We start from the raw sequence: 24,243 nt of genomic DNA on the forward strand, positions 1-24,243 counted from the left end.
CCAAGGATGAGAGTTAGCTTCTCATGGCAAGACAAGTATGACTTGCTTAAGTGGCAAGTCACACCTCCCACATGCTCCTTTTTGGCCCCAAAATTCAACTTTCTAGACTCTTTTTTCCCTCCACTTTTTGGAGACTCCTTGGTCTCATTTTAGCCTAAAAATAGAAGGCTTAGGAGATGTATTTTTCAGCTTGAAATTGAGTAATGAATTGCTGCCCAAATTTGTGCACAAATCTCTTTTGAGCTCACCTTAGAGTAAATTCTTCTCTAGTTTACTCTAGTCTTCTTCCTTAGGAGTTGGCCTCACCTCTCTTAACAATCCTTTCACCTACACCAAACCAAACACCTTAAGCTTCTTTCCTTCATGCTTCCGCATCCAACACCATCCATGGAGCCTCCATTCTACATGCAAGCTTCAATGGAGACAAGAAGAAGCCATCATGTGGTATCATGAGCCTATGTTTTAGTGAGTTAAGTGCTTCTTCTCCATTTTTCTTTCAATTCCGTGTTATTCATCACTTCTTCTACTTGTCTTGCTGTTTTTATTCATTTTATTTTGAGTATTAATGTCTTTTTACTTTGGTTCATCTTCATTTGCTTCATCTTGAACCATCGTTGTGTGCTTTAGGTGTTCTATTTGGTTTCTACCGTTTACTTTTCATTTTAATTGAGTATTTGTTGTTTTTGTTCAGTTCATTCTCTTGTTCTTGAGTTTATTTTGATTTTAAGATCCATATGTTTTTTCTAGAGTCATGTTTAGTCCATATATGTCATTAATTCCTTTTTTAGCTTTTAATTTTCTTTGAATTTGTTGGTGATGTGCTGCTAAATTTTGTTTCATATTTGAGTGCAGTTTTTAATCCTTAAAAAATAACACTCTCTTCTCTCTTTGAGCCTTGAAAATGAACCTTCACATCTAGATAACCGTAGTTATTTTAATGTCCAGTGGGAATTTTCCTTTTGCCTGCTTAAAATCACCATAAACCACACTAAATTACCTTTCAATTAATTGTGCTTTGGTGCTTTTTCATTTCTGTTTTTGAGTTCAGATTGCTATTTAGATCTTAGCAATGTCTTAGAGTCAATTTCCATTGTGTTTCATTGAGTTTCATGATCTTCATTTGATTCCTTTAAGTTTCCTTCTCCTTTGTTTTTTTTTTTGTTTCCATTAAAATGCAAATGATCAAGCATAGTGTGGTGGTGATTCTGTTTTGTGGTGGAAACTAGCTGCTGTAAGAGCTATAAAAAGAAAGAAAAAGAGCACAAAAAGAATACAAGCAAGTGCCAAAAAGAATCAAAAGAAAAGATCAAAAGAAGTGGCAAAAGAAGTACACTAGAATCACTACCATCACTTAAGTTTGAGAGCATTATTTTGATAAATTTTACTGCTGTTCCAATTTCTGTCTGACTGCACACTATTTGTATTTGATTTATCATAAAACATTGGCTGGTGCAAATCCAAATCTAATTTTTGCCTCGTTTAGATAAGACATAGACGAAAAAGTGAAAAAAAGAATCAATGAAAAATGTTGAGAAATGAAAAAATGAAAAATAGCTGAAGCAGAGGCCTGAATTCACGTTTTTGGACTGGCAGTGAGTGAAAAATCAAATTTTAGTGCAGTTTTCTAGCTTATTTTGGTTGTTTTTCATCCATTCTAGTGTCATTCATTAGGTAATTCATTTGAGTGCTTATCTTGTTTCTTTACCTTATTTCTAGTTTGTCATTTCTTTGGTAATCCTTTGAGTTTGTCATGGCATTATTCACATTTGGTTTAGCAATTATAATTTTGTGCTTTTCTTGCTTTATTTCTTGACCTCTTTTGGTTTGGTTTCTATATTTTGTGCATACTTCTTTTTGGAGGTGATCTAATTTTCCTAAGGTAGCATCCTAGGAGGTGGAATACCTAGTCCCGAAAGAGAATCCTCTTTGGTGAGATCAAGAGGAAGTGCAAGAGTGAAACACTTGTGAGGACCAAGCCAAGAAGATAAAGCCAAGAAGACCTTTTACATTTTGTGCACTTTGATTGTATTCAAATTGAGTTGTAAAATTGTAATGCTTTCCTTCTTGTGTTCATGGCCTCGTTAGGTGTCTTGGGGGAGTCTTAGGTACTCAATCTCATCTCCTAACTAGAACCTCTTCTATACATTAGTGAAACGCTTTTAGTGGTGAAGTTTGAAGGTTCCAAGTGCCTTCTACTTCTACCAAAACTTAGGCCGCATATAGCTTATAATCTTTCTTGTTTTTAATTTTCTTGTTTGATAGTTTAGTGTGTGTCAACTTAGTCTTTGAATTAATTTCATTTAAGAAGTTTTGTACAAAAGTTTCAAGTTCTCTTGGCTAGGAAAGACTTGGTATGTAAGCAATCCAAGTGATTCACCTCTCTTTCCTGGAGGAGAACTAAAAGCTTTTGCTATCTACTTCTTTGAAATTTTCTTTTAAAGACCAAAGTTTTCTAAAAAAAAATGTCTCAACCTCTTTCTCAATGTATGAGTGCTTCAAATGAAGAAGAAATAAGTTTGAAACAAATTGCCTTTGATTTGAGAGCACTACTACGTTGGAAGGAAGATGAAATAATTGCAAGGGAAAGGGAAAAACAAGAAAGAGATAGGTTTTCATCAACTTTTAGATGAAGAGAGGAGGGGAACAAGAAATATGGAAAGGTTGCATGAGAGGATGAGTAATAAGAGTCAACATTTGTACTCCCACACTCCAACACTAGTCACACACTATGATGAAGAAGATAGTAGACTAGTTGACAACTTCTATCAACCTCCTCCTCCTCTAAGAAGAGAAAGAAGAGAGCCTAGGGAACCAAGAGCCATTAGAATAGACCTCCCTCACTTTTATGGGAAAGATGATGTTAAAGCTTATCTGGATTGGGAAATGAAGGTTGAGCAACTCTTTGCTTTCCATCAAATAAGTGAGGAGAGGAAAGTACCCTTAGCTACCCTTAGGTTTCAGGGCAATGCTATATATTGGTGGACTACCCTCGAAAGAGATAGGAGAATCAATCAAAGTCCCGAGGTCAAATATTGGAATGACCTCAAAGGAGCTCTTAGGAGAAGACATATTCCCTCCTACTATCATAGAGAGCTAATGGATAAGCTCCAAAGACTCCATCAAAATAAAATGAAAGTGGAAGAATATAGACAAAAGATGAAGTTATATATGATGAGGGCTGGGATTAGGGAGTCCGAGGATACCACCATTGCAAGGTTTCTTAGTGGCTTAAGTCTTGAGATAAGAGATAGAGTAGAATTGTTGCCCTACCAAGACTTAAATGACTTGGTTCAACTTTGCATAAAGGTAGAGCAACAAATTCTAAGGAAAAATTTTCGAAATGACTACTCTAACTCTTATACCAAGAAAGAATTCAAGAGGGAGGGTAAGCAACTCAAAGAGGAACCCTCCAAAAGTTTCAAGGAAAAGGAGAAACCAAGGGAAGGCACATCTTCACACACTCGCACTAGTGAAATCAAATGTTTCAAGTGTCTTGGTAGAGGTCATGTTGCATCTCAATGCCCCACCAAAAAGACCATGATCTTAAGGGGTGTTGACCACTATAGTACTCAAGATGAGCAAGAAAGTGAGAGTGAGACTTCTAGTGAGGAGTCTAATGATGAGTCTAAGGAAATTGCCTATCCTTTTGAAGGAGACCTCCTAATGATTAGAAGACTTATTAAGAACCAACCCATTCCAAAAGAGCCAACACAAAGAGAGAACATCTTTCATACAAGAAGTAAAATTTTAGAAAATACGTGTTCTCTCATTGTTGATAGTGGTTCATGTTACAACTATTGTAGTACAAGGTTGGTTGATAAGTTGGCTTTGACTATCATTCCCCATCCAAAACCTTACAAACTGCATTGGCTTAATGAAAGTAGGGATTTGACAGTCCAACATCAAGTGAAGGTCAAGTTATCCATAGGGAAATATGAAGATAGTGTGCTATGTGATGTAGTACCTATGGAAGCTTGCCATGTTTTATTGGGAAGACCTTGGCAATTTGACAAGAAAACCATGCATAATGGTCTTACCAATGAAATCACCTTCACTCACAAGGATAGAAAATTTGTCTTACATCCTTTATCACCATCCCAAGTGGTAGAGGATCAAATCCAAATGAGAAAGAAGTTGGAAAAGGAGAGAAAAGAGGATAAAAAAAAAGTCCTCCCTCTCTCCCAAAAAAGTAACTAAAGATGAATCTAAGGTGGGAGAGATTGGTGTTGCTTCTCCCAAGGTCATTCAACATGAGAACATTTTGACTATAAAATCTTTGAACCAAGTTCTCAATGATGAACAACCTTCATGCCTCTTGTTGTGTAAAGGAACACTCACATGCACTGCCACATTTCTTGAACTTAAGAGTCTACCTCCTAAAATTGAAAATCTTTTGAAAGAGTTTGAGGATATATTCTCTAAGGAAGGGCCAATTGGGTTTCCTCCTTTTAGAGGAATTGAGCATCAAATAGATTTAGTGCCTGGGGCAGGTCTTCCAAATAGACCAGCCTATAGGACAAATCCTCAAGAAACAAAGGAGATAGAGTCTCAAGTGCAAGAATTGTTGAAGAAGGGTTGGGTTCAAAAGAGCTTTAGTCCTTGTGTCGTGCCTGTTTTGTTAGTGCCTAAAAAGGATGGAAAGTGGAGAATGTGTTGTGATTGTAGGGCTATAAATAACATCACCATCAAATAGAGGCATCCAATCCCTAGGCTTAATGACATGCTTGATGAGTTGCATGGGTCCCTCATGTTTTCTAAAATTGATCTAAAGAGTGGTTATCACCAAATAAGAATTAAAGAAGCTGATGAGTGGAAAACCGCTTTTAAGACCAAATTTGGACTATATGAGTGGTTGGTGATGCCCTTTGGGCTTACTTATGCACCTAGCACATTCATGAGGCTAATGAATCACGTTCTTGAAGAGTGCATAGGAAAGTTTGTGGTTGTCTACTTTGATGACATTTTGATCTATAGCAAGAGCTTGCATGAGCACATAGACCATCTGAGGTCTGTCCTTACCATCCTTAGGGTAAATAATTTGTTTGCAAATAAAGAGAAATGCACTTTTTGTGTAGATAGTGTTATTTTCTTAGGTTTTGTAGTAAATAAAAATGGGGTCCATGTTGACCCTTCAAAAATAAAGGCCATCCAAGAATGGCCTACTCCTAAAAATGTTGGAGAGGTTAGGAGCTTCCATGGTTTGGCAAGCTTTTATAGGAGGTTTGTTCCTAACTTCTCTACTTTGGCTTCACCCCTCAATGAACTTTTCAAGAAAGATGTATCTTTTAATTGGGGTGAAAAACAAGAGTTTTCTTTTCAACAACTCAAGGAAAAGCTCACCAATGCACCCATTCTAGCTTTACCAAACTTTTCAAAAACCTTTGAGCTAGAGTGTGATGCATCCGGTGTAGGAATAGGTGTTGTGTTGTTGCAAGGAGGGCACCCAATTGCTTATTTTAGTGAAAAAATTCATGGTGCCTCCCTCAACTATCCCACCTATGATAAGGAATTGTATGCCTTAGTTAGGGCCCTTCAAACTTGGGAACACTACCTTGTGTCCAAAGAGTTTGTCATTCATAGTGACCATGCGTCGCTAAAATATTTGAAGGGCCAACACAAGCTGAATAAAAGACATGCTAAGTGGATGGAATTCTTGGAACAATTTCCTTATGTGATAAAGTACAAGAAGGGCAAAAGTAATATGGTGGTTGATGCCATGTCTAAAAGACACACCTTGTTTTCAAAATTGGGAGCCCAAATTCTTGGATTTGATCACATTCTAGAAATGTATAATCAAGATTCTGAGTTTTCCTCTACTTATGCTGAATGCATGGAAAGACCTCAAGGAGGTTTCTATGTGAAGGAGGGGTATTTGTTTAAAGAAGGAAAAATTTGTATTCCCCAAGGTTCACAAAGAAAACTCCTTGTTCAAGAAACACATGAAGGGGGATTAATGGGTCATTTTGGGGTAGAAAAAACCCTAGGTCTTTTAAAAGAGAAATTCTTTTGGCCCCATATGAGGAAGGATGTCCAAAGGCATTGTAATAGATGTATTTCCTGCTTACAATCTAAGTCTAAAACAATGCCTCATGGATTATACACCCCCTTGCTTGTTGCTTCAGCCCCTTGGGAAGATATAAGTATGGATTTTGTCTTAGGACTCCCAAGAACACAAAGGGGTTTTGATTCCATTTTTGTGGTGGTAGATCGCTTTAGCAAAATGACACACTTTATACCTTGCCACAAAGTGGATGATGCTAGCAACATTGCTAGGCTTTTCTTTAGAGATGTGGTCAAGCTTCATGGTATACCCCGCACCATAGTTTCTAATAGAGACACCAAGTTCCTTAGCCACTTTTGGAAAGCACTTTGGTCAAGGTTAGGAACTAAGCTTAATTTCTCTACTTCATGTCACCCACAAACTGATGGGCAAACTAAAGTTGTTAATAGGTCTATGTCTATTATGTTAAGGGCAATTTTGAAAGGGAACCACAAATCTTGGGATGAATGTCTTCCCCATATTGAGTTTGCCTACAACAGAGTAGTTCATAGGACTACTAAAATCTCTCCATTTGAAGCTGTTTATGGCTTTAATCCTCTCACTCCCATGGACTTGCTACCACTTCCTACATCTTTTGATTTTATTCCTAAAGAAGGGATGGTAAAATATGATTTTGTTAAGAAAATGCATGAAAAGATTAAAAGCAAAATCCAGCAACAAACAGAAAGGTATGCTAAGTACAACAATAAGGGGAAGAGCGAAATGATTTTTGAAGAAGGGGATTGGGTGTGGCTACACCTTAGAAAAGATACATTTCCTAAGCAAAGGAATTCTAAACTTAGCCCTCGAGGTGATGGTCCCTTTAAAGTGCTGAAAAGAGTAAATGATAATGCGTATAGGCTAGAGTTGCCTGATGGCTATGATGTGCATGCCACCTTTAATGTTGCTGACTTAATACCTTTTGCAGGTGGTACATATGATGAGGCAGAGACTACAGATTTGAGGACAAATCCTTCTCAAGAGGGAGGGGATGATGAGATGCTTCGAGCCAAGGGACCTACAACAAGAGTCATGGCTAGGGGAATACAAGAGGAATGGGCCTTAAATGCGCATGCAAGGCCTAAGATGAACTTCACATGGGCCAAGGAAGATGTGAAGACCTAGCCAAGGACATTTTACTTCTAAATACTAGATTAGGATTTTATTTTGGGTTTGTATTTTGGGCCCGGTACAATAGGGTTATCTTTGGGCCATGTATTGGGCTTTAGAAGTAATTTTGGACCAAAAGGGGAATTGGGCCAAATGGGCCAAGAGTAGTGTGTCTACTCTAGAAAAGCCTAGAAGCTTCTCAAACTTGCTCTCCAAGGATGAGAGTTAGCTTCCCATGGCAAGACAAGTTTGACTTGCTTAGGTAGCAAGTCACACCTCCCACATGCTCTTTTTTGGCAAAATTCAACTTTCTAGACTCCTTTTTCCCTCCACTTTTTGGAGACTCCTTGGTCTCATTTTAGCCTATAAATAGAAGGCTTAGGAGATGTATATTTCAGCTTAAAATTGAGTAATGAATTGTGTAACGTCCTAGCCGGAAATTACTTATTAAAATAAATAATATAAATAAAATAAGGACCTCATTTATTTATCATCAATTCCCAAAAACGCGGGAAAATTTAAATTTAGAAATCCAACGCGCCATTACAAATAATAAAAAGAAATGAGTCGCATCATTCATATTACCAACAAGAGTGTCTAAAAATTATTACAATTATATCCTTAGTGCAACATAGTAACTAGTAATAAAATCTAGAGATATCCCCATTCTGTCTCTAAGTATCTGCTTGCTAACCTGCATCAACATCTGCTCCCATGTAACAAGTTACATGATCATCGCCACACACACAGATAGGGTGAGCTCATTTAAATAAAAATCAACAATATAATACTAAATACCATATTATCAAATGCAAGCCCGGGTTAGTACACTTTCCCCTTTTCTTTTTACTACCTCACTTCCAACACTTGCCTTTAGACGTTTATCATCTTTATACCCTTTAAGTGAGAACAATGGTCGATCTTCGCTGCACGAGTGTCTACTCGCCACTCCGACTACAGGCCACCACCTGATAGTCCACACGTGGGAATAACTTTGCCACAGCATCTCACCGTGACACCAAGTGGAGCTCCCCGAAACAAACATAAAGTTTGTAGCTGTTCCAGACTACTAAAACTCTATCAGAATACTCTGAAGAGGGCAATCACCCGAACCTCACCGTACGAGCCACAACTCGCACACTCCACTGGACTTCCTAAACCACCAGGTTACAACCTATAGTGGTCACGTGTTATTCCAATACGGGTTACACTCGTAACTGGACCCCCAGCCAAAGCCTCGCATCATGTACATCACCTAAAGCAGTGTAGAACCTTTCCTCGCGCACTATCACGAAATCAAAACCGCCTGCCGCGCATCACACGCCGCTAGGCGGAACTTAGCTCCAGACTGCTTGGCGGGTATCACACACCGCCAAGCGCCACGCGCCTGCAGAATCACCTCTGCATCGTCACCGCCTGGCGTCCTCCGCCCTACCGCCAGGCGCCAGTCTCCTTCCAGCCCCTCTGTAGTTCCAGTCCGCTTGGCGGAACCCTCCCTATCGCCAGGTGCCACGCGTCAACAGTGGCCACTGCCACTGATTTGTGTTTCGTCCGCTTGGCGGCTCGCTCACACCGTCAGGCGCTATACTAGTAGCACTCTGCTATGGTTTTGGGCACTTTAAACAAATCTCAAAACATACCACACACCAAGGTAGAGCGCAATTATGTCACAACAGGCACAATTCTACTCCATGTTATCATTCACACCACTTTGTCATGCAATCAATAACTACCATTGTTACACACACCTCTCAAAGTTGAATCAACCTATATGATATTTTAGCTATACTCTTAATAACATAACTTTCATGCATTTGGACCTGTTCACCAAACTAAATTTACACTTTACACACTCCATTTGGCATTTTTCTCATCTTATAAACATACCAACTTTTCACAAAAGTTAAACAACAAAATTTGCAATGTATCTCATACTTAGATGACTCAAATATTGTACATGCAATCCAAATCACACCAATATCACTTTCAGACATCTATCCATATTTTCCACAATTAAATGCCACATTATATTTCATGCTCATCATTTTTATCTTTTTGACCCAACCAAAACCACCCAATTCCCGTACACTCTATCATGTAGTAGTAAACTCTAATATACCCATCATACAAAGATCATCTACTTTCATTTGAACATTATTCATACATACATTCCAACATATTCATATTTGACCAATTCGATGCTTTACCATCACCAACCACAACATAATCATCATTTCCCAACTCATTTCACGAACTCAGCAACCCATCGCACATGCCCTAGCATACATTTTAAAACCCATAGACATATGAAAAAACAATCTCGTGATTTTAAACAATTATCAATTATTCTTACAACCCATGTTACGCAGATGCTTACACAACCACATTTCTGATTAGTTCGAAATAACATCTATCCCCTCAACCTGAGTATTCATCAAGCAAACTAAATTCCATCCCATTCCCAATATAAACCTGACACCCAATTTTCAATCAAAAGTCACGCCTTGCAACAAAATCAATGTAAGCAAAGTCTATCAAGCATCACAATTCACACTCGAGCATACAAAAATCACAGTTCCATCCCAAGTACCCAAAAAAATATCAAAATGGCCAAAAACAGTATAACTGTGTTCGTGCCGCCTGGTGGTTCATCACTGCTACCCAGAAACTAGGTCTGGTACTTGTGTCGCCTGGCGGTCATGCGCGACCCACCAGGCAGTTTCTGGAAAAATTCCAGAAACCCGATTTCATCTCTGATTTTCATGTAAGTTGTCATCCCAACCCCGCATGTTTCACGATTGAATCAAAAATAAATCACAACAACATCAAACACACAATAGGAACTCCCCTAACTTGGATTTTCCTTAGCTTCGCCTTGACTCTCGCAAGCTTTCCCTTGACCACCAATGTCTTCCTTCTCCTTTCTCTCGAGACAGCCCTCAAGCTTCACTCAAAACTCACCCAAAACCCACCAATTCGTGCTCTCTACTGTACCCACACTGATAACCTCACCAAACCCTTTCTCCTTCTCCTAATTAGCTTTTTATTGAGTCCTTAAAATGGTTAAATTACCTTAAAACGAATTTTGCAATTAATCTATCATTAATCTCCCTTAATGGTCTATTACCTTCTATTTTCCCAGCCACCCTTGCTGCCATACACCCTAGGGTTTACGTGCCTTTTCATGTGCATGCTAGAGTAAATTTTAGCAAAAAGAAAATACTTTGTTCAAACCAAGGTTTGAACCCATCACCACACAATTCCACTTAAAATGTACAACCAATTCAACCAAGTCCTATTACATGATAATATTCACACATCAAATATTATATCCTTACCTATCACACCCAAGCATCTAAAAAAAATATTAAGAATTAAATAACACAAACTACTATCAACCATTTGAGCTAGTACTTTTCCACATCATGAAGGTTAGTATTTAATGCCATAAAGGCTTCTCCTACCCGCATTTATTAAATAATTATTTATTTAATTATTTAAATTTCGTGGGTCTTACAAATTGCTGCCCAAATTTGTGCACAAATCTCTTTTGAGCTCACCTTAGAGTAAACTCTTCTCTAGTTTACTCTAGTCTTCTTCCTTAGGAGTTGGCCTCACCTCTCTTAAGAATCCTTTCACCTACACCACACCAAACACCTTAAGCTTCTTTCCTTCATGCTTCCGCATCCAACACCATCCATCGAGCCTCCATTCTACATGCAAGCTTCAATGGAGACAAGAAGAAGCCATCATGATGGCTTGGAGTAATTGAAGATATAGTCCTAGAGTAAGAATTAAAATGGTCGAGTTAGCTTAAGACTTGATGCATTACCTATTCTAAGACTTGTATAAATCTAAATGGTGACAAAGTATGGATTGGGGATTTGGGTAAGCTAGGTTTGAGAGGTCCAGAACTTGACCGAATGTGATTGGGTCTAGATTAAGATTGGCGTGTTGGTAACTACATAAATAGTAGTAAATGGAAAGTTAAACCTAAGTTAATATTGAGATGGGTGTAAGTGGTGACTTACCTGAGAACATTTGTCATAGAGTGAGTTGGGAATGGCTGAAATGACTAGAGTCAAGATTAAGGAATAGGCACTGCGAGTGCATTGTGGTATGGTAGTGATGGATAAGATTAACTTAATAAAGCCAATTTGGTAGACCTGGGTGGTTGAATTTAGATAAAATTAGGGGATTTGATAGTAAGTTAGCCAATGGAAAGGTAACTCCATAAAACTGGAGAAACATCTTGTGAGACTTGATGCTTGGGTTGAGGGATCTAATTTGTGCAGGATTGCAAAGAAACCAGAGTTGTACCAGTTCTGATACAGTGCCTGGCGGTGGTTATAGACCGCTAGGCGATTTCAGCAGTGTTAGTGAGGTCTGGTGCGAATTTTGCCTGGCGGGGAAGGTGGTTTCACCTGGCGGTTACGGCAAAATCAGTGGGTTTTTAGTGTGGATGCGCTCGGCGGTGAGAATTGTTCCGCCAGGCGGTGTCTTTAATTGTTGGTGGTTTTGAGGCGTTGGCGCTTGGCGGTACGTGTCCCCCACCAGGCGATTTGGGTTTAGGGTTTAGGGTTTAGAGTTTAGGGTTTAGGGTTTAGGGTTTAGGGTTTAGGGTTTAGGGTTCACATGTTATAAATCATATCAAACTTTAAAGAATGATATTCATACATAATGAAATTGTATTAATATTTTAGCGGTTCAAGAATCCATCACCTCTACTAGATGAAATTATCCATGCACTAAGATAGGAGTGGGCAACATATCTATTGGAAAGATGAAGTTCATACCACAGGAATTAGAACACCTTTCAAAAACTTTGTTGTATAAAAATATCATGTTCAAACTTTTAGTTTGGTGTTATTAGTTTAGAATATATGTTGAAACTTAAGTGTTATTAGATATAACTGTAACACCATAAATTGTGCTGAAATTATTATGAAATTGTTCTACGAATTTGCTGATATTCAGGTGTGGGAATGTTGTTAAAACAGTCAAATTAAAAAAAAAGAGCAGGTTGACGTGTGGTGGTGCTCTGACTCACATTATTTAACGTCTGAGCTTACCATGCCCGACGTTATTTAACATCTGTCAGAACCCAACAAAAGTCAAACTGCTCTGTTTTTTGGCTCCATTTAGCGCGAAAATTGACTTTTGTTGCTTTTGGCCCCGACATTGGATAACATCAGACACCTATTGCCCCGACGTTAAGTGACATCTACTCTGTGTTCTGACGTTATTTTGACGTCACCCAGTACGATGTCGATGTTTGGGCAGATGTCAAAGGTCGAAAATATCGGACGTTAAAAGGCTTTTTTGTGTTCGTGACAAGTTCTAAATGATTATACAAACATGCTCAATGTTGCAAATGTCACCAAAACCTGCAAGATCATGAAAAAGATGATTAAAGAACAAGTTCTTTAACCTTTAAAATGAAAATGCAAGAGAGAAAGGTTAGAGAAAAGAGGAGACCACGAGATTTTTATACTGATTTACTCAAACCTGAGCTACATGCAATTTGTCAAGACAACCTGAGCTTGACGTTTCACTATTTCAAAAGATTTACAAACTATCCACCCTTACACTTTCAAAATATGCAAAAACACCACAAAAGACTCTTGAATCACACAAGAATCACACCAGCACAACAAGAACCCTCTTGCAGACTTGGAAACCCACCAAGCACACACACAAAGCTTGAGAAAGATCAAACCTCAGTGGTGGCACAACCCAGCCTACCACAAACCACTTTCTCCAAGCTTCAAACCAAGCCAAAAGCTCAAAGAATTGATCCAAGACCAATCTTCAATTGTTGCATACTATATCATCACGACGGAGATAGTTTCCAAAACAAATTCGTTGCTATAAAATGATCAACTTACCTCTCTTTCGAAAATCACAGCTTTTATAGTCAAACTGTTATGAAATTCAACAGGTTGATTTCCAAATCAATCAGTTGATTTCACTTGACTTAAGTGAAATCAGTCGATTAAAAACTAAATCAACTGATTGAATTTGTTGCAATTTAAGACTACTGCAGTCAACCCTTTTACCTGTTAAAAAACCATTCAACATACTAAAAGAGACATTTTAACCTACTGAAAAACCATTCAACAGATTAAAAGACACACCTAAGACCAAATACATCTAATTAATGCTACAAGGTCTATAATATGAATTACAAACATCAAATACACTTTCTTAATGATGTAACAATGTGGAGAACACATGTTCTAGCCTTGATCAACATGAATATCATCAAATCTCCTTTCTTTCACCAATGTAGGCTTCATTCCAATGTTAATGGCTTCAAGATAGTTCAAAAGAGCTTTATTCAATCTTCATCAAATCTTCAAGAAGCAAACCACCTTGGCTTCTCATGTCAACAGGAGGGACAGCCCAAAACCCTCTGGCAGTTCCAGAGGAGGCTCTAGCATTGGCAAGTGCTATTTATGTGATCAAACTAGACACTATGCACGTCACTGTCCTAACAAGAAACCAGTTGGAGGTGTGCCACTCAAGAAAACCGTTGGGGATTGGCCTAAAGCACCAGGGCGTGTGTTCGCCTTGGCGACTACCGAGGTAACCCAGTCAAGTAACCTGGTGCAGCATTCTTGTTTGTTGTTTGGTCACGAGGTTGTTATGTTTTTTGATTCAGGGCCCACCCATTCATTTGTGTCTAATGATTGCGTGAGGAGGCTTAGACTTGTGCTGTGAGAGCTGAGGTGTGAGCTAATAGTTGCGACACTAGCGTCTGGCGAGGTATCTACCACTTCTGTGTGCGTGGGATGCCTTATGGAAGTGGCAGGCCGCAAGTTCAAGGTGAATCTCATCTGCTTGCCAATGGAGGGTCTGAACGTGATTTTGGGGATTGACTTGCTGTCGAGCAACCATATTGTTATCGATTGCGCATGTCGTAGTGTGGTATTCCCAGAGACAGTAGAACTAGAGTTGATCTCAGCTCAAAAGGCGATGAAGGAGGTAGAAGCTGGAGCTACTTGTTTCATGATTGTCGCTCAAAGAGAGAAAAAGAGTACAACTAAGCAGATTAGAAGCATACTAGTGGTGGATGAGTATGCAGATGTTTTTCCAGACGAAATACCAAAACTACCGCTCAGCAGGGATGTGGATTTCACTATTGATCTCATCCTTGGAGCTGGTCTAATGTCCATGGCACTGTATCGGATGACACTAGCAGAATTGGCTAAATTGAAGAAGCAAATAGAAGACCTGTTTGAGAAGAAGTTCATCTAACCTAGTGCATCACCTTTGGGGAGCATCTGTACTCTTGGTAAAGAAGAAAGACGACAGTTCAAGGTTGTGTGTTGACTACCGTCAGTTGAATAAACTGATCATGAAGAATAAGTACCCACTGTCGAGAAATGACGATCTGTTGAATCAGCTGAGGGGAGCTATAGTGTTCTCTAAAATAGACTTGATGTTTGGATATCACCAGATCTTAGTTAAACCAGATCCATATCAGTGGTTAATATATTACATCGATCTATAAAAAATTAAGTGTCCAACACCTGACCAACCACATCAAATAAATCCTGCAATCATTAACAATATTCTAAGAATAAATAACCCATCAACCAGTTACAAAATTTTATGTTGTGAGGCGAAGAATAGTCATGTAAAGGGGTGAATTAACAAGCTGAGACGAGGGATATAGACCAGAACTTGCAACAATATACAATAGTTCTGTCAAAGAGTAGGGACATGTTACAAACAAATCACCAATGCACCACCAAATTTCATTTGTGCCAAGAGAGATTGGAAGAAATCACATTACAAAGTAACCACTGGAGCCAATAATCTTTTCCATAAAGGTAAACATTAAAGTTGTTTGTTCTAAGAAAATCATCTTTACTGTTGTTTCTTGTTTTTAACACAGACACAAAAAAAAATAGATATATACAGTTCGTTTCTTACTTTCACTTACACTGTTTCTTATACAAACAAATTTCATTAAAAAAAAGGAAGTAAAAATACACAATACTTTCATAATTATTTGTGGAAAGGGGAACTTAAGAAAACTTCTCAGATTTGACATTTTTGTCAAGAGTATTTCTTTTTTTTTTTTTGGAAAACTAGAGCTCCATGGTCAGGTGTTCCATTGGCATCCCTTAAATGTGTGAACTAAGACAATCCTACTAGAGTAAGCAACACTCCATTCTAAAACAAATTGGTATTAACCAAAGAAGTTGCCATATATATATATATATATATATATATATATATATATATATAAATATAAAAAAAAGTTTCACTCAAAGACTTGATGTATACAAAGTGGGACCTCTAAATATTTCTCATATAATTTGTACTGTCAGCTTTTATAGAAGTCTTTTCATTTAATGTCATCAAGAAGTGAAATTTACAAGTAGACTTTGCTTTATTAGAGAAACTCAATTAATTTTAACAGCTTTCTTCCGTCATAAATATTTAAGAGTGAAATTTATTCAAACACCACCAAAATTTATAAGTGTTTATGATGAAAGCATTCATGCATAAGTTATTTCTATTATTGAAAATAAATTAAAAGTAAAGTGTTGCATTTGGGATGTAAGTTTAAGTATAATTTATCTTCATAATTTATTTCAAGGAGATGATAACCTGAAAATAGTTTATTAACCTAGTTATAAATTAATTTAAACATTTACAGAAATTGATGAAGGCGTGACCACCTCCTTAAAAGCTCCCTTAAGAAGGATCACTAGAAGCATGTCTAGGTGGCACTTGGTGATTGGAGCACTTGGATGAAGTGGAAGAGAGAGGAAAGCAAAAAGCATAAAGCAAAAGCAAAAGTAGACATGTACCTTGTCTCCTTTTGCCTTTGTGGTTTATGCCTTAGAAGGTCACTTGGTCTCCTTCCTCTTTTGGCCTAGAATCCTCATGGGAATGCCTCCACCAATCACCTTCCTTCACTTGGCCAAGACTCACTCTCACATTAGGTTTAGGGTTTTCTAGTTAATCCTTTTTCATATTTTTGTATTTGCTAAAGGACCCCTATGAACTCCTATTTAAAGGGTGCTCCTTGTCTTGTGATCATTTTGTTATAAACTTTGTGCATTCAACCACCAATTTTCGTGAGCTCTCCTTCCTAGAAGTGAACTTACCTTTGCCTTATCTTGCTTGCAAGTGGCGGCACCATCACTCATCTCTAGGGTTTGGTTGGCTTAGATCCCCCCTATGAGTGACGTGCTTCTTCCATTCTTCATCTTCTATGCTTTCCATTTTTATTGTTTCTTCTTTCATTTTGCTCTTTAAGTGTTGTTATTGTCGTGTGTGTTTAAGCTTGAATCCAACTCTCTTCTTCCTTTCATTAGCTTGAGAAATGAACCTTCACATCTAGATAGCATGCTATCTTAATGTGCAGTGGGAATTTTCAAAAAGCTTTCTCAAATAACTTTACCATATTCATAACTCTAAAAGAAAACAATATAATCCTTCATCATTTGGTATCTAGAGCTTTAGTTGTCCTTGAATATGGTGTTTTCATGTTCTAACCTTGTCTTGTGTAGCTATCTTTAAATGGTCCACATAAAAATAAGTAAATGGTGTTTTCATGTTCTAACCTCTACTAAGTTCTTTACCCGGGGTTTCGATTTCTCCCGCTAAACCATCCTTGGAGAATGTGTTAGTCGGGGTTTTTACGAACCCTAGGAAGCACCAATCAATAACAGAGGTTTTTTATCCTCTTGTATTTAATATAGGTTTTAAAACCTCAGTTAAGTTTTGTGGGTTTAAAACCCCCATTAATTACCATGAATTTTGAAACCTCCATAAAATATCATGGATTTTGAAACCTCCATAAAATACTATGGGTTTTAGAACCTCCATAAAATAACTTAGGTTTCAGAACCCCCATAAAATACCACGGGTTTCAGAACCCCCTAAAATACCCTGGACTTCAAAACCTCCGTAAAATATTACAGGTTTCAAAACCTCCGTAAAGTACCATAGATTTTTAAATTATTATTATTATATTTTTTTACTCATTTATCATTTATGTATTCATATATATTTTTTCAATCACAATTATTTACATTTATTCTATTATTTTAATCTATATTTAATGAAATTATACATAAATAGATATAAACTCATCAAATTGACAAATTATTTATAGATGACTAAGTGTATATCAAAGTATAACAAATATACGAATTCAAATTCAAATTCAAGTACAATATTAGTCAGCAAAAACTATCATGAAGTACTGCAATGGTTCTCAAAACATAAAATGATTCAATTAACTTCCACATTATATTATATTCTTCAACTATCAGATATGATTTTCCTTATGTGCAGAACTTGTTGTATTAGTTGGCACACTTCCTTGATCAGAAACCTACAATATAAATGTGAATCATAATTACAAATGTAAACTCTAAAAAATAAAAGAAGTTATGTAGTCTTAAACATTACCGGTGCAGGATTGAACATAGTCAACCCAGGAGGCAATTGACCTTGATAATTTTGAGAAAAGAAGTTCATGATTGCATCAAGTCTTTTGTCACGTTCTTCATTTCGTTTATTTTGTTCATCCAATTGTGACTTTATTGCAGTGACCTATATTAAAACACAATCTATTATTAAAATCGTAAAAAACACATAAACATTATAAAACACTCAATCTATCAACAAAAATTATACTACATTTCTTACTCCTACTTATAGAAAACAATCCAAAGCAACACAACTACAACATTAATAGTGTCCAATAATATTCAACACAACAACATTTAAAACCTTGGCATGACAATCCAAAGCAAACAACATCATATTGCTACACATGAAAATGAATGTTCAATAACCTGATTTTGCAATTCCGAATAAGAAGGACAAGATGAGGATGTCCTAAAATGAAAATTCCTATTATATCCAAACACTTGAGAAGGGCAAGGTCCCAATCCCATTCCTCGGACACGACCACAATGTTCTTTACTTCCCAAAACACGAGCTAGTGAACCTTCAATTGATATATCTTCTGAAAGGGAAGATGTATTTGTCTCATATGCTTTAATTTTTTCCTACAAATAATACAAAATTTTATCAATGAAGGTAATATTCAATTTGATTCATTATTTTTCTTTAGAAAACTTATGCTTACTCCAATCTCTCTTGCTCTATCATTCACAAATTCCCCATTAGCATGTTTATGTGTTGCTATCCAAACTTCTCCCCTACTAACTTTGCGACCAAGCTCTTGCTCCTATAAAACTTAAGAAAATCATGAATCATATATGATATAACAAAAATGATTGAAGAATAAAGTTACCATCTCATCCTTGTTCTGTGCAATGCTCTTCGATCCACCTGTGTGAGGAACTGTTTGCTTCTTTCTATTATCCTTATTTTTTTGAGCAATTTCCTAAGCATATATGTAGAAAATTACTCAAAATAAGTAAAGTAACACTTAAAAGAATAGAAAACTTGAATTTAAACGGTAGTCAATAAAAGAAGCCCATTGGTCTCTATTCATTCCTTCTGGACACATTGTAATGATTTCATCTCTATTACGTGTTCCATCATCTCTTTGTTGCCATAGTTGTTGTCTATACTCACTCCATTTTATGTTAAGTGATTTCAAGATATATGTCACATGAGCATTAGATTCCACTAGAAACTTGGCCTTCAAAATTATTACACAACTAGTTTAACAACTATTGCAATATAACAAGAATCAAAACATATAAAAAAAATTATAGGTCAATTACTTAAATGGTTTTCTGAAGTATATCTTCTTTATAATCATTGGGAATCTTCCTCCAACTTTGATAGCTGATTGGAAAGGCATTAAAATTTCTTGCAACACGACCTAAAAACCTATTCAACAATGCTCCACTATCATCAATTGGTTGGTTGTCACTATTCCATTTCACAAGAATCCTTTCATTGGGAGATAAAAACCAAACATCATTCAATGTTAATTGTTTTCTAACTTGTGTGCCTTCATCATCTATCAAAATACATGTGAAATATATTGTTAGTTTAAGACAAACATAAAACACAAATACTATATGGCTTGGACAATTACACATAAAAATCAATAAATTAACAATCTTACCAATGACATCAACAAGCCATGACCTTTTACGTGATACATGCTTTGATTGATTACTTTGCATCTCAATATCCACATTTTCTTCCCCTTCACTATCAGAGTGTAACCTTGGTGTTGGTTCAGATATAGAATCATGCATAAACTCATTTCTAGGTTGATTATTAAATTCAAATTCAAATTCATGTGCGGAATTGGTCTTGGTAGTGGAGAACAACCTCTTCTTCAAACATTCTACAAATTAACTCAAGTCACTAAATAAATAGATAATACATGAAATTTAAAAGTACCAAAATGATATGTAAATGAGACATCTTACTAGATTTAGATGTTGAAAGCATTGAATTCATGTGAGGTGGGGGTGGAGGTTGCTCATTATTATTCTCTATAGGATGGAAATTCATGTGACGTGCTGCATAATAATTAGATTAATACACGAAAAAAGTAAGATACTTTTTAACATGGAAATATAACCATCATACCAAATTGAGATGCAAATTGAGGTGTTATGCTGGACTGTGGCGGAAACGGAAGTTGAGGTGGATTACTAGGCCCCGGAGTATGAGTAGGTGAAACTTTTCAATTCTTACTATAAGTGAAACCCATTGTGAAACTTAGTCAACTTACTTGGGCAAGATGGATGAGGTGCAGGTGGACACATTATAGATGATGGTTGGCCACTTCTATTTTGGGTAGGGGCTGAAACTTTGCCATTAGTCTTCTTCATGTATATTTTCTTCATCATCAGAAATTCTATAAACAATAACATTAATACAAGTCAATTCACATTCATTAAATTATGATTATCTAATATAATGCATGTATAAGTAATATGGATGATAATTTAAACAAAAACTAGTATAGAAATGTTCAATTTCAGTATGACCTTGTTAATAGTATATTCCCTTCTCCATCTGAAAATAAAGTTTCCAAATTTTGTTGTTCAAATGGTTCACATTCATGGAAAGCGACATCATTATCTCCACCAATGTCATATAAGTCTCGTGGCTTTAGATGCACAGGAATGCTCCAATTTTTATCTAATTCATCTACTACATAATAAACCATTTGAGCTTCTGCAGCCTGAATGTATGGTTCGTCATCATCATTATCACCAATGTGTATTAAACGTGTAAAGTTTACTAATCTAAATCCCAAGTCATCTGTTATAATCCCTCTAGAAGTAGTTGTATTAGCCCACATGCATTTGAACAAAGTAACAGACAATCGACCATTATAGTTGATCTCAATTATGTTTACCAATTTTCCATAATAAGGCACACCCCCAAATTGCATTTGATTGTCAATGCTACTTGCATAGCTCCTTGTCCCAAAAGTACCAAATATTCCACTATTTTGTGTTTTAAGTCCATCATCTCTCTCTAACATACGAAACTTGAAGCCATTAACATTGTAAGCATTGTAGCGCTTTGCACAATCAATTGGACCCATAGCTAAGAGCTTTAAATCATCTGAGTAAGGTCCATTTAAGTCATTCTTTATCTAAAAAAAAAGAAAAATATGATCAACATAATTGGATATCTTTAATATTATCAAATTTAAGAATGTAAATTAGACATACCCGACGAGAAAACCATTCCACAAATTTTCTATGAACCCTCTTATCTATCATAGAGGATGATCGTGTACGACTTCTTAACTGTCTTCGTACAATTTCTCTAAATTCTCTAATTTAAATAAATGAAATAATTACATGGTTAGTCCTCAATGTAGATGAATTATAAAAAGTTGTAAAGATAAAGTACTTACTAAAGAAAAGGGTTAACTTGGGCACAATTAGTCAATACATGACGATGTGCTTGTAACTTTTCCTTTGTTGATAAAGAGAAGTAAGTAAAACCCCCAACTGGTTTTCCAACTAGTGGAAACAAACCATTTACACTAGATGCCATGGTGTCAGGTTCGTCATCAACACGCCTTATTCGATTAAATATAGTCTCAATTCTATCTAAATATCTAGAACAAAAGGTTAAGGACTCTTCAGCTAGGTAGCCTTCAGCTATTGAGCCTTTTGGTTGAGCCTTGTTACGCACATAAGACTTCAATTTTCCCAAATATCTCTCAATGGGACAGGTCCTCCAATCTTGGCATCTTTCCACCAAATGCACAATCAAATGAACCATGACTATAAAAAATGCAGGAGGAAACAACATCTCCATGTGACATAATGTAAGAACAACTCTATTTTGCAATTGGTTAAGTTCATCCACTTTTAAAACTTTATTGCACAAGTGCTTAAAAAAGGAACATAGATCAATCAAAACAGAGCACACTTCTTTAGGGAGCGTCTTTCTCATTGTCAAAGGTAAAAGTTGCTCCATCAAAACATGAGAATCATGACTTTTCAATCCTCCAAGCTTAGATTGTTTGACATCAACACATTTACTAATGTTACTTGAGTAGCCATTTGGAATAGTGATGTTCTTCAATGTTTTCATAAATATATGTTTATTTTCTTTTGTCAATGTATATATAGCCGGAAGATATTTGTTATTTGCATCAGGCCAAAGATCAGGTCTGACACCCCAATCTTTTAAGTCATTTCGTGCCTTTAGGTTGTCCTTTGACTTTTTACCTTGGTTCAATAATGTATAGACCACATTATCACATACATTTTTTTCAATGTGCATAACATCTAGAAGCCAAAATGTATACCCTTTTGGAAAAGGATGAAGAATTAAGTGTTCATATGTTGCTCCTCGAGTTTGCCATTTGTTAAGATTGCATTTCGGACATGGACAAATTATCTTACCCTCAACGCTCTTATTAGCAAATGCAAAGTCCAGAAATTTATTCAATCCATCCATGTATTGTTGTGTATTTCGAGGTAAATCAATCCAAAACTTATCCAAATCCATTAAGAATAGTTTGTTTATAAGAACAAAAATATATTTAATAAAGAAAAAAAATGTAACTAATGATATAAGAATAGAAAAAAATATTGATTTTCTCACCCACGATCAAAAGGAGAATAAGGAGAATAAGGGTCATTCGGAAATTAATGTATATGCATTATAAGTTTTACTGTCATTCGGAAATTAATGGATGATGTGAGTATTGTCATCTAGTGTTTATTATTTACTATTTTGATAGATTCAAATTATAATAGTAAATAAATTACAAGTAACCATATTTAAATTCTAATTAAAGTTTTAAAAAATTATAAAAAAATGTAATATTTAGATTTTACAATATATTTCTGTCAGTGTTTTATGAAAATTAATATTAGACTCAATACAATTCCTTAATACACCGATCAATATGTTGTAAAAATATAGACTCAATACAATTTATTAATTCATTGAATGTCACAATTTTTTAAAAACTCATTCAATGATTCTTTAACTATTTTATTTAGTGCAATGGTTAGCAAAAACCATGAAACATTTCGCTATATGTGTATGATTTTGAAAAAAAAATTACATTACAAAGATTTTTAGACTATTTTTTTTTCAAAATAATTCAAGGATAGGCTCCTATATGTCACTACAAAAAAAAAAGCTAAATTGTGGAGGTTTTATTTTCGTTTAGTGGGGGTTTTTACCCTCCATAAAATATTTTGCAGGGGTTTTTCAAACCTCACAAATAGATTCCCCACAAGTTATTTGTGGAGATTTTCTACAACCCCTAGTACCAGGTTTATATTGTGGAAGTTTTTTAATGGAGGGTTATAACCTCTCCTATTCATGACTATTATTTTGTGGAGGTTTAAAACCTCCTTTATTTCCATAAACCTATTTGATTCCAAAATTCTTGTTTTTCATTTTTTTAGGGGTTAATACCCTCCTCAATTCAAGGATTATAAAACCTGTTTCGTTTGTATTATTTAATTTGTGGATTTATTACTGTATTTTTCTTGCGTTATTCAAATCTCATAAAAAACAATATTTTGTTTGTAATTAGAATTTCCTACTATACTTAACAATGCATGTCACCATTTGAGGTACTTATATCTTTATATCAACAATATTTTTTTGTAAACTTCAATCAAATACTTCAACCAAAGTGCTCGAATATATATCATTAGAACTTTTGATTCTCAAAATCAACATATTAACATAAAAACAATTTAAATTGAAACAATTACAACTTAATCCATACTTACTCAAAGTTAATAATACACTAAAATAGTTTCATCCTATAAAACATCATCAACACCCTAAATGTTGCTACCACCAAATGATCCTCTTGTACCCATAGAAGACTCAAGCTCATTTGCATCACTGGTTTACTAAAATTATAAAAGATAAATATGAGTTGCAAGAAGGACATCAACCTCAAATCATGAAATCAATATGCATATACTAAAATAGTTTATTACTAGATCATTGACCTGCACAAAAATCATGATTATTTGGTATCGATGATTTAAGGAGGCTTGTTAGCTCTCCTAAATCGCTTCCGAAGCTGAAGAGAGAAACAGGGAAATCACCATTCCACAATTCAAGCATCAAGTAAAGAACAATTAAATTTAATTTAATTTCAGAAAAGAAAAATAAAATAAAAAAACCTGATTAAGATTGAGTATAGTGGATTCTCTTCTGTAATAATCATTCCTATCATTATGCAGAACCTAAAAATTACTACTCACAAATTACTAATAATATTGCAAATTCAAAATAAAATAAAAAAATCCTACTCACTTGAAATTCTGATGCTTTGAATCATAACGAAACCTTACTAGCCATGGGTAATGTTTCACTGGACGACTTTCTATCTGAAATCGCACCAAATAAATGAGAGCAAAGAAGCACGAGTTTTATGGTATACTACATTGAAACTTTAAACACTAAAACACTATGCAATAATTTTAATGAATTTTTATAATACAAATTTAATATAGTTTAAAAGAAAATAAAAATTGTAACTCGATAAAAATTATGAAAAGGTATATAAAAACTGGTAGTTTTAATTTTTAAAATTCCTATTATACATGTAGTTTTAATTCCAAATGAAGAATAACATAAATGTACCAAGGGAGTGGAGTAACTAATCA

At 35.7% G+C, this 24,243-nt stretch overlaps 2 protein-coding genes across 2 annotated transcripts; one reads left to right on the plus strand and one right to left on the minus strand.

The window, feature by feature from the left end:
* The first annotated feature begins 13,951 nt into the window (after nucleotides 1-13,951).
* LOC114180602 lies at nucleotides 13,952-14,410 on the plus strand. The gene has a single exon (XM_028066912.1). It carries the CDS (start codon nucleotides 13,952-13,954, stop codon nucleotides 14,408-14,410), a length of 459 nt encoding a protein of 152 aa, XP_027922713.1.
* A 3,037-nt stretch (nucleotides 14,411-17,447) lies between these two features.
* On the minus strand, nucleotides 17,448-18,694 carry LOC114180603. Its single transcript, XM_028066913.1, has 6 exons — nucleotides 18,686-18,694; nucleotides 18,444-18,536; nucleotides 18,276-18,377; nucleotides 17,980-18,195; nucleotides 17,591-17,734; nucleotides 17,448-17,513 (listed from the first exon to the last, which is right to left on the minus strand). The coding sequence occupies exons 1-6, from the start codon at nucleotides 18,692-18,694 to the stop codon at nucleotides 17,448-17,450; spliced, it is 630 nt and encodes a 209-aa protein (XP_027922714.1).
* Nucleotides 18,695-24,243: the final 5,549 nt, after the last annotated feature.

Source organism: Vigna unguiculata, chromosome 4 (genome assembly GCF_004118075.2).
Source record: "Vigna unguiculata cultivar IT97K-499-35 chromosome 4, ASM411807v1, whole genome shotgun sequence".
Lineage (NCBI taxonomy): Eukaryota > Viridiplantae > Streptophyta > Magnoliopsida > Fabales > Fabaceae > Vigna > Vigna unguiculata.